General features: G+C 42.3%; 1 protein-coding gene across 1 annotated transcript in view; it reads right to left on the bottom strand.

Annotated features, from left to right (window-relative positions):
• Positions 1–8,786: 8,786 nt before the first annotated feature.
• Positions 8,787–12,225, bottom strand: part of nsl1 (non-specific lethal 1) — a 326,238-nt gene continuing 322,799 nt past the window's right edge. Inside the window, exon 12 of the mRNA XM_053799428.2 lies at positions 8,787–11,115. Within this exon, the coding sequence (XP_053655403.2) occupies positions 10,966–11,115 (150 nt within the window). The 3' untranslated portion in view covers positions 8,787–10,965. The remainder of the gene's footprint in view (positions 11,116–12,225) is intronic.

Raw genomic sequence — 12,225 nt, 5'->3', positions numbered from 1 at the left:
AGTGCTACGAGAATGGAATACAATTCAGCAGTAAAAATGCTAGCCGGGGAAAATAAATGCCCTTGCATGACACTGTCCGGAAACACTGCTGCATATCTGACGCCGTCGGAAGACTTAATAATCGGTATACACTGCGATGGCATGAGAGTGAGATCAGAAGTGGTTAAGAAAAAGAGAGCGGGAAGGCAATTGGGCTTTCGCGTATGGCAGTGGGAAAGAACAGACACGAACCATCGGAACTTCTGGGGAGGAACGATACATGAACATAAAAAGGGGGTAACTGAAGGGAAGATGAGTGAATGTAGGCATAGAGAAAAGGGACGGAGTAAACAGGCGGCAAACAAATAAGAAAGTCTACTAACATCAGTGACTATCCTATGTATGGAAGGATTGCAGAGGTCATGAGAGCAAACATAACAGTGAAGGCAATGAGCATCACAGTGATTGGACAAGGATGGAATATTAGCCTCTGCATAGAGGCCCTCAACTGGTAAAGAGCAAAAAGCACTGAGGCATAAACATAATCCCTGGTGATGGATTGGATTAAGATTAGAGTTTCAGGAGAGGCCGCTGAATATATCTGGTTGCCATAATCGAGTTTTGATAAAATTAAGGCTGAATGTAGTCGAAGAAGAGTTCTACGATCAGCCCCCCATGAAAGACGAGCAAGAGTTTTAAGAAGGTTCAGCCAGCTATGACAAGTTGCCCTCAGAAAGGTAATGTGAGGTTTCCTGGATAACCTACAGTCAAATAGAAGGCCGAGAAACCTGACCGTATCACGTTCTGGGATACATGAGCCATATAGGTACAATGGGTGATCAGAGATGACAGAACATATAGTGAAAGTAATTTGGTGAGTTTTAGTACTAGAAACTTTAAGCCCATGAGTGGTGACCCAATTGGAAACACAGTTGACCACATGCAGGAGAGAAACTGCAATGAGGTGACAGTCAGCTCCTGCACAAGCTATAGCGAAGTCAACAACATAGAGTGATGACCAAATATTGGATGGAATAGTGGACATATCATTAATAGCCAGGAGAAAAAGTGTTGTGCTCAGAACACACCCCCAGGGAACACTTTCAGCTTGGATAAAGTCCAAGAAAAGCATATTATTAACCCGAACTGGAAAATGTCTTTCAATTAAGAAGTTCTTAAGGATTCATTCATTAGAGATTTGCCGGTACTTCCGGCCCGGGTCTTCTCCAGATGGTGACCCGGCGGTGGCCCCCGGGGGTGTCGTTCGTCTTCTTCTATCTTCTCTCTTGGGCCCTCCGGTTGGAGGGTAACTTCTTCTATCTTGCATTGACTCCCCCAGTGGGGAGTGTCTTCTCGCTTGGGATCTTCAGTGTCACAGTTGGGCAGAGGCAGAAAACAGGGTCCCATTGGAGCCACACCCCAGCTTTAGCAGACAGCAAAGTGCTGGGGAAACTTGTCTTGATGATAGTGCTAGAGGAATGTACCCTCTGCACCACTCTGATTTGGAGGTATCAGCCTGTTCTTCAGTGCTTCATAGTCGATTCCAGCGTTGCTGAGGGTGGTGTAGATACGGTTGGCAAAGCGTTCCAAGTTGGGTGACAAAATGTCGTTGATGTCTTGCTCACATTCTGGAGTTCGCATTGGGTTCTTCTTCTGGTTGGTTGTGCAGTGTCCACCACTCTTGCCCTTGGTTTCTTGTTGCCGTGGGGGATTGGTAGTGGCCTGGGGAGCTGCAGCCCTTGGTTCTTGAGTTTTGGCAGTCTTGACCTTGGCTCCTTGTTGTGGTGGAGCAGTATGGGTAGTTGCAGCCCTTGGTTCTTGAGTTTTAGCTTTCTTGGCTGGCGGTTGAAGTGTCAGAGGCAAGGCCTCGGCTTGGATAGTTGCGGTGGCGGTGGTGGACTCTCATTGGTGGGATTTGCCGACGTATCAGTGGTCTCAGATTGGTCCATCTCTATGTCGAGTGGAGGTTGTGTCAGTGGTGGAACAGCAGTTATGCTGGCAATATTTGCAGTGGTTTGTAGGATCTCACTGGAAGGTGGTGATGCAGGGAATGTGAGTCCAGGCATGTTGTTTAGTTTGAATACTTCGTTGATGGAGCCAGGCTCAGCTGCATTCTGTACATGAGCATACATGATGCAACATAGGATGTTGGTGGGATCAGCAGCAGGTGCTGTGAGGAAAGTGGTAGGAGCAGCTTGCATGACTTGTAGTATCTTGGTAGTGTCTGCTTGAATCTTGGCAATAGCAGAATATGTGGGTGCTTGTGGTTTAGACTTCTTTTGTTGTTGTTGTTTCTTGAGTATGTCCCTTCTGATAGGGCACCTGGCAGCACGAGTATGGTGGTCATCCTTGCAGTTCAAGCATTTCAGTGGGGAAGCAGTAGTGCAATTCTTGAAGTCATGACCCTCAAGGCCACAGGAGCAGTACTTCTTGTCTTTGGCAGGGCAGTTTTTGGTGATATACTGGTATGAGTAACAGTTACAGCACTGTGGGATTTGTTGGTATTTTTCTGCTTCAATGAAGGCTGGATTGATATGGAAGTAGTGTATAGCCAGGCCCTCAGTGAGGGCTCTGGCTGCCATGTTGACGTCACTGAAGGTGACCTTCAGCATGGAGGAGGCGTTGGGTATCTTGGTAAGAAATTCCACCTTGGCCCAGGGATTCTTTGCTTCAATGGACAACTTGATCTCTTCGGTAGTCTGTGTAGTGGTGAGTCTGTCGAGTCTCTTGAGGAACAGTTCTTCTGGCCCTCAGTGCTGGGGAATTCAGAACAGAGAATCCATGATCTTGTAAAGTGGACACAGCAGTAGTGGTGAGCAGTTTCTCGGCCTCGGTGTCGTCAGTACAGACGACAATGAAGGCTTCTTTGAGTGATATAATCACATTACACTTAACCTGCAATCTGCCAAAATATTATACCTCCAAGTTGTGTCATATGCCTTCTCAAGGTCAAAAAAGATGGCAATAACTAAATGGTTATTGGCAAAGGTATTACAGACATACGTATCTAAGCGTAGTAAGGGGTCAATGGTAAAACGGCCCTTACGAAAGCCGGAGAGACTGTTGTGTGTCTCTAAATACCACATCAACTGTCTACTTACCAGACGTTTCATCACCTTGCAAACTACACTGGCAAGAACAATGGGACGATAGCGGGAGGCATCATGTCCCGTAGTACCTGATTTGCGTAAATGGCAGATTTCCACAGCTGGGGAAGAACTTCTTGTGACTAAATAAGATAGAGAGTCATAAGAGGACTGCAAGGGCTGACCAACGTAAATGCTGTAGCATATGAATGCAATCAGGCCCAGCTCCCGCTGAGTGTTACCTCCAGTACCAGAAGTGTAAAAGACACATTACAGTGGACCCCCGGTATTCGATATTAATCCGTTCCTGAGAGCTCATCGAAAAGTGAATCAATTTTCCCCATAAGAAATAATGGAAATCAAATTAATCCGTGCAAGACACCCAAAAGTATGAAAAAAAAAAAAATTTACCACATGAAATATTAAGTTTAATGCAATAGAATAATTACAATAACAACACTAACAATAGAATAATTGACACTTACCTTTAATGAAGATCTGGTGATAATTGATGGGATGGGAGGAGGGGAGAGTGTCGAAGTTGTTACTGTTTAGAAGGGGAATCCCCTTCCATTAGGACTTGAAGTAGCAAGTCCTTTTCCGGGGTTACTTCCCTTCTTCTTTTAATGCCACTAGGACCAGCTTGAGAGTCACTGGACCTCTGTCGCACAACAAATCTGTCCATAGAGCTCTGTACCTCCCGTTCCTTTAAGATTTGTCTAAAATGGGCCACAACATTGTCATTGTAATAGTCACCAGCACAGCTTGCAATAGCTGTGTTAGGGTGATTTTCATCCATAAAGGTTTGCAGTTCAACCCACTGTGCACACATTTCCTTAATTTTTGAAGTAGGCACAATAGATTCCACAACTGGCATAGGCTTCTGAGGGTTAGCCCCAAACCCTTCAAAATCTTTCTTAATTTCCATACTAATTCTCACCCTTTTTACCACAGGGTTGGCACTAGAAGCTTTCTTGGGGCCCATGGCGACTTATTTTGCAGAAACAAGCACCAAAAACAGTGATAATATGGAATGTACCAAATGTATCCTTAGATGCGTGCACACTGCCTGGCTTGTAAACAATGGCACACACGGGGCAGTTCAGGCCACACGTGGACACGTCTCGTATGAATCGCATCGAATACCGGGTTTTCGATCAGATACCGAGACGAATTTTTTTGTTAAAAATGCATCGAATATCGGATTTATCGGATACCGATGCCATCGAATACCGGGGGTCCACTGTATAAGATTCCTCTCTGATAGAAGAAAAGTTTAAGGGCTCTAACTCTCCGGCAGATTGAGGAATGAAACGAGGGGCATAGATGAAGCCCCTGAGAGATACAGACAAGATGATTATCAATTTCGGTGGCAACAGCAAGAGGGTTTGCGATATCAACACCGGCAACCCGAAGAACAGAAGCCGGGTTGAGAGAGTATGTACCACTCAGTTTCTGTACTTTTTTTCCAGACTGCACTCATAGAGGAAGCAGAAGTGACAGTAGAAACATAATCCCACCAGCAAGTGTGTTTAGTGTCATGGATGACACGTCGAGCGACTACTCTCTTCTGCTTTTTTAAAACCAAGGAGTCTCTCTCTCTCTGTGGTTCTATTGTACCGGTACCTGCTCCACGCAGCATGTTTCAAATATACTACCTGAGCACAAGCAAGAGACCACCAAGGCATGCGCTTCTGAGAATGCCTGTCCGAGGTTTGGGATATAGAATGTAAAACTGAGGTCGAGAAAAGTTGTAAACGCTCATCAATGGTGGATGAAGAAGGACCCTCACTAAAAGCAGTTACATGCGAGTAAAGGTCCCAATTTGCTCGGTCAAATTGCCAGTGTGGACTATGAGGTGGTGGTGAATATGAGGAAGTAAGGATGATTGGAAAATGATTGCTGTCATGCAAGTCCGGGAGGACAGACCGGGTTAAGTCTAGCACATATGAAAAAGATCAGACAGAGATCGATGCAAGAGAGAGAATGAGTACGAGGATCAAAATGGGCGGGAGCACCCATATTTAAAACATGGAGGGGGAGAGAAGCGAGAAAAGCCTCCAACTGAATGCCCCAGGAGTCACAGTGAGACTCCCCCAGAGGAAATGGTGGGCATTAAAATTGCCAAGTAACAGAAGTGGTGGCAGGAAGGAAGAAACCTGAAAGGCAACATCTGGGATAGATAATGCCCGAAAAGGAGAGAGATACAAAGAACAGATTGTATACCACTTATTCAAGTGGATACAGGCTGCAGTGTAATGCAGCGAAGTATGAACAAAGAGCTGATGGTATGGAATACCAGTGCGTATAAGAAGTGCACTTTCAATAAAGGATCCAATGAATATAATAAATCATAGCCCGAGATGGGATGGAAAACAGCGGAGTGTAATTTGGGTTATAGTAAAGAAACACAAACGGGAAAACTGGGAAAGCAACACCTGAAGCTCACCCCGGTTACCTCTGAGGCCACAGATATTCCATTGAAATAAGCCATGATTTGCCAAGAGAAAGATACAAAAAATCTGAAGGTAGAGGTATCTACGGACTAGTAGGGTTAGAAAAGTCCACATGTGGAGGCAGCGGAAAACTTTTAAGCAGCAAAGGATTGGGATGCTGTGAAGAAAAGAGTTGTGCAGATGGAGAAGAGTGAAGAGAAGGAACAGAAAGTGGATCAGTGTCCATCAATGATCTAGTCTCCTCAATATATTCTGAGATAGTTTCAAGTGTTTCAGAGGACAAGGACGTTGTATGTGGTACAATATTGGAGATGGAAGGAGGAGGGTGAGTAAAGATTGGGGTAACGATGGACTGTACCAAAGTAGGGGGGGACGAAAGGGTAGAGGGAACCGAGGAAGAAGCTTGGGAGGGGACAGGGTAAGAAGGTACTGTACGATGAGGAGGATGAGCCTCCACACTTGTAACAGAGCCAGTTAAGAGGTGAAGAACCGGATACAGAGACTGGGAGGCAAAAATGTGCAGGATGCAGATGGGAAGGAGGGGTTAAAGGAGATTTTAACAATGGGAATGTTTTAGATTTCAGAGAAGGAGAGTAGCAATGGGGAGTAGGTGGTGCATGAAGTCTTGTAGACACACAAACTTGCGAGCGAGAAGATGAAGAGACGAGAACAGAATGAGGTGCCGAGGTAGGGACCTCCGAGTCCAGAACAGCAAAAGAATTAGACAGGTGACCACAGAGGAGGCTGCAGAAGTTGGGATCCCAGAGGAGGGGGGATGTTTAGTAACTCGAGAATAAGAAATACAGTGGAACCTCAAAAATCGAACTGCTCCCAACACAACCAATTATGTAAGTGTATTTTTGTAAGTGCTTTTATAAGTGTATTTTTAAGGGTCTGAAATGGACTAATCTAATTTACATTATTCCTGATGGGAATAAATTCATTCGGTAAAGGCACTCGAACAGACTTCTGGACCGAAGAAAGTTTGATATTTGAGGTTTCACTGTACAGGGAAGTTTTCCTTGGAGACGTAGGTGAGAGACTGCCATAGCATATGGGAGGCCTTCTGCCTCTTTGAGACAACGGATTTCATGCTCATTAAGTAAACTTGGCAGCGGCGAGAGTAAGATGGGCAAGCCTCGTGACAATTAAGGCAAGAGGGAGGTAGACTAAAAGTCGTATTGGCATGATTGTCAGCACCACAGACTGGGCATTCGGCCACGGACCTGCAATATTTTACTGGATGACCAGAATGCCAGCACTTTCTACACTGCTGCGGTGTAGGGATCACCTTTCGTACTTGTAAATGGTATCCCACAATATATACAGAGGAAGGAAGCTCACAGCAGTCAACAGTTAAGCAAGCTTGCAAGGGTATCATCTCTGCCCGCAGGTAGGGAGGACTTAAGTGTCTACTTTGAGGATTGGGAGGTCTTGGAGTTCTAGCTGTTCCAGAATGTCATCACCACATGTCTGGAAATTGTTGGACAATGGTATGGGGCAGAATGATAGTACCACTACAAGAATTGAGGGAATGATGTTTTTCAAAAGTTACAGGAATAGTACCAACAGTTGTAGGGAGAGAAAGAACGTGAGCCTGGATAGTATTCTGGACAGTGATGATGTGTGTACCACTCTTGAGAGCATGGAAGGATATATCTCTACCAACATGGCGTAGGAGCGCCTTGCCAATGCTATGGTCGGAAAGATAGGCAGCAGAGGAAGTCAGCCGTAGAGTAAAAAACTTAGTCCACTGTGTATTTTGAAGCATAACATGTAAAGGGAGTGCATGATGTGCCAGTCGTTTCTGAGAAGAATGAGAAGGAAGTGAAGAAGTATCATCATGGAATGGTCCTGGGTATTTAGGTGTGGGACCAGAGTAGGTCCGACATGGTAGGGGTAGGCGATCCAAAAACTGCCACACCATAGAGGGAAAAGCCAGAAGCATAGTCAAAGAAGAGCGGAGGTCAGACGTATCAAAGGAATCAGTCGATTATTATAATCAAAAGGAATCAGTCGAAATCCCGGTACCTGAAGCGAGTGACAAAACAGCACCAGCAAGAGGTACAGGGGCAGTAGGAATATCCAAAGAGTGGTCAAAGAATGAGGTAGGATCAAAACAGGGTGCAGTATCAGTAAGGGGCCTGGGGGAGCAGGTTCATGGATTTGGGACTCCATGGTTATGTCACTTCTTTCTTGATGTTTTGTAGAAAAAAAAGGGAGAGAATGTGGAGGAATAGCTCCTAGGAGGCAAAAAAGGGCCGTAAATCCCCTCTGCGCCCAAGAGGACCCAAATTTAAGTAGTGCAGATGTGGCATGGAACCCGTGCCATACCCTACCCTTCATGCCAGTAAACCAGCAATCTGGGATAGCGACTTCACATCTGCCGAGCCACCTCAGTGGACAAAATAGCGGGCGGCCGGACACCCACCACAAAACATGCTTCCATTGGCCTTCCCCCCCTCCCCCGGAATCCGACAGGCAGCCTCCAGAGATACACCCATCACCTGAAAGACACCCAAAGCCACTCCAAGGAGACCGGAGAGGGATTGGGACACTTCCAGGTGATCAAAATTCCACAGCAAACTACACTGCCGCCAAGGACCTCAACAGAATGGGATGGACCCTGGTACCCTTCCCCCTACCTAGGAACTAGAGTGCCTATAGGAAGAATCCCAAAGGATGAAAATAGGAAGGGAATAGGGGAGGAAAGAGAGGATGGGATAGGGAAGGGGGGGATTGGGGGGTAATTAGGTTCGGTCTGAGGAAGGAGACCAAAAGGTCTAATTCCTCAGACCAAGAGCCTCTTTGCACCAAGGAGCCCCCACTTGAAGATAGCCCTTCAGAAATACCCTTGATTAATATACATGCACAATTTATTTTTCTAAATCACGCTTACCAAACAACTTGATTTAGAAAATGTGTAGACTGCTTCTTCTGGCTCACACCTGTGTCAAGGAAAACATCCATATTGATGGCCTGCCATTTCTTTATTCACCCCATTCCCCCAGGAAACTTTCCACTTGCATAAGGGTCACTTTCCAATATGTGGAAAAAGAAAACACACAATAATCAGTTTGTATTTTTTCTTTTCTTTTGAATGACTTAGGACAGTGCTTTTTTCAATCAGGCAACAAGTATTAAATTCAATGAAACATTGAACAATATAAATACTTGTGTTCAAATTGGATTCTATACATTATTTACAAATATGCCATTGTACCCATCCTATCATAAGGACTTGAATTATAAACAAATAAAAAACTATTTGTTTTAATGAAGGAATTTCTTTGTAGTAATTTGTGAAACCAAATATACGTTTATTTCAGCTCAGATGGGCAATGGTAACAAGGTACAAATATGTCAATCACTATCGATATTTTACAAATACTTTATTACAAGGCCCCCAAGGGAGCAACATTTTTTTTTGAACAGAGCAAACAATAAGAAAACTTTTATTAGTCCTCTAGACTAAAAGAGAAAAACTGGTACAGAGTTCATATACATCAAGGAAAGCAATTGAAGGGAAACACTAATGAATAAAGTTGAACACTCGTCACTTCCTTTGTGGAAATGAATAAGTAAAATGGTCTATTAGGAGAGTCCATGACACAATTACATAAGCGTATATTTAGCTGTGTAACCATTTTAGGTGAGAAGCACAGCAAGTTAGAGGACCGCAGGAGTTTTACTCGAGGCCATGTACTTCTACAAACGGGTAGTCCTCTCTTTCTCAAGTCCTATTAGTTGTTGCAATACCTAATGAGTAATGGCTGCAGATCAAGGATGCATACTCACTTCTTTTCCATAAAATACTAAATATCAAGAAATACATTAGAATGGTCAGCTAAGCAAATGATTTGCTTAGAAGTTCAGTTCCCTGTATTCCAACTTCAGTAACAAACTGCAGCAATGACTTAAGCATTGGGTCCATAAAAGCACAGGGCCGTGATAACAAATGACCCACAGTGCATTGAATAAAACTGCTTTTGGTGTAGAAAATACTATATCATAGTGTTAACACTGGTAGTTATCAAACAAGTTCAAGCCAACCCATATAATTAGAAGCACCTGACTGTTACTGCTGCTACTATACTGTAAACACTATTCCCAGCAAGTTCTTGCAACAAAAACATACCCCAGTTAGGTAGCCATGACAAATTATATGCTTCCTCCTTTAAGAATATATGTATATATAAAATTTTAATAAATCTAAATGATTTCTGTATATGGTAGTGGGCTGTACAGGAAATTTAGTAGTAAATTAAAGATTTTGAAATCACTTTGAACACTTTGGCATCGTATTAAATATCAACTATAATGTAAATAAAATCTTGAATGTATTTAACAATCACCACTGCACTTGCACATGCTTGATTCTTGTCACCTAATGTACACTTAACCTTTGTAAGATAAAACTGTTCACAGCTAAAATTTATACATTCTACATTATACCAAATTGATGTGTATTTTAATAACTCCTGTGTTACTGCTCTCCTATTCCAAATTTCTTAAATATAATGTTTTCCAATAAAAGTTTGAAAGCTACCCACTCCTATTGGTTCTCTCTAAACTTTCCCAGAATTTTCAAAGCTCACATCATTCACATCAGTTACACCTGGATAACCTAAACTACCTAACTTATTCCTACCAGTATAAAGGCAATAGACTATTCTCTTCTACTACATGCTATAACACTCATCAATAAAATGGTCATCTACTTGTTCGAGGCTTTCAATCGTGTAATCCATGTTTAAAAAAAATTTTGACTTTGTCCAAGCATCATTACACTCCTACATGTTGCACGTCAATCTCTCTGCCTACACTCACACAAGAGCACTGATATGCTATCATAATTAAATAGACTGGAAAATATCTGTACCACATATTATAAACATGACTTAGTCATTGTTACCAAGATATTTTTTGTTTTTGGTATAAATCCTTGTTACTAAGAAACTAAATAACAAAGCTTTCATTGAAAACAGAATGATAACTGCCCCTCAAAAAACGAGAGGAATTTGTCTTCTCGGCTCCATCCGAAGCCCTTGACACCCGTTATAAGATTAATTGACCTTTTGATAATTTTGGTTCACACTGCATGCCTAACTATATTTTACTGAGCCTAATAAAGGCCACAATTAAACCAGTATAATTTAATAAAATGATACCAAAAATAAAAGCTGTTACAAGCTTGTTAAGTTCTCACTATAGCCATATTGAATATTAAAGCCCAGTTTTCTTCTCAAGGATTTTGACCCGAGGCTTGAAGTTAAAACACTTCTTTACTTAAAAATCTGGTTTAATCAAATATCCAATACAGCATCTATGAAGCCCACTTCTGAATCTTTGGTTACAGGCTCTTTAACCAAATTTGGCTCATTAAATTTTGTACATTTTATAATTTAATTTCTAGAGTCCGATTTATCCGAGGTTTGCCACCGTCAGTTACGGTGTATTTGTAATACACACTGGCCAGTAGCATCCTTAAGCCCGGAGATGGTCCACTTAGGTGTAGCTGTTGTATCATCATATCTCCCATCATCCTCTGGTGCTGAATCTGTTACTTCACTCATAGGGGAACTACGACCACTCTGCAAGAAGTAATCATTACATAAATATTAAGTACAGCCTCCCCTCACTCAACAACGGAGTTCCGTTCCTAAGACCACGTCAGTAAACAAATTCGTCACTAAGCAAGGAGCATACTATAAAGGTAGTGGGTTTGTTTCAACCATCTTTGATATTGTTTTAACATCACCTTTGCACCATCTATAACATCTTTAGTATATATGTAAATGTTTATACAGTAGTGTACTGCATATTGTAATAAACAGAGTAGAGGAAATCAGCTCTAATATACATTATTTAGGTATGCATACTGGTCAGAGAGCCCGTTGTAAGTCCGAGTTGTCGGTAAACGAGTATGTTGCTAAGTGAGGAGAGGCTGTATAACACTGACAATTAAGAAACATGGCAAGAATGTATTAATGTTTGTATATTGATGTATTCATTGGGAAACTGCCACCATCAAGCACAAATCACACTGCAACTACAAACAAAAATTCATAGAATCTGCTCTCACAGTTACTACACATAATTTAAACATTTCACAGGGACAATGGAAATCAAACATTATTTTGAAATTCACCCTTAACCTTTTCATTGCCCATGCCATAGTACTATGGGTTTGAGATCACTGTCAGTGCTGTAGTACTATGCCATGAGCTCAGCTCATTCAGATAAGCTGTGAGCAGTAAATTTGGGCCTAGATGTGAGAGAATGCAGAGAATGAATGTTTATGCAGCAAGTATGCATCACATAAAAAATCCTGCAGCATGCATTGCATAATAAGAAAAAAATGCGACCATGTTTTTGGTTTAAAAGAGCGACTTTGCAATGTGCTTTCACGTGATTTTTATGGTTGTATTCTCCGTTTTTTGGTCTCGTCTGATAGAATGGAAGATATATTACAGAAATAGAGGTGATCTTGATTGGTTTCAGGACTGAAAACAGCTTGAAATTAAGCTCAAAGTAGTGGAAATGTTCTATTTTATCCAATATTCCAGAGTACACAAATTACGTCACTTGTCCAATACGCATCTAACTGGCTGGTCTAATACATGTTCAGGATAGCACTGACATTATTTATACAATTATTACAATAATGCAGTGATCTCAATAGCAGTAAATCTTCTATTTAT

The sequence above is a fragment of the Cherax quadricarinatus genome, chromosome 84 (genome assembly GCF_038502225.1).
Source record: "Cherax quadricarinatus isolate ZL_2023a chromosome 84, ASM3850222v1, whole genome shotgun sequence".
NCBI lineage: Eukaryota > Metazoa > Arthropoda > Malacostraca > Decapoda > Parastacidae > Cherax > Cherax quadricarinatus.
This window is presented reverse-complemented; position numbering and strand designations above follow the sequence as displayed.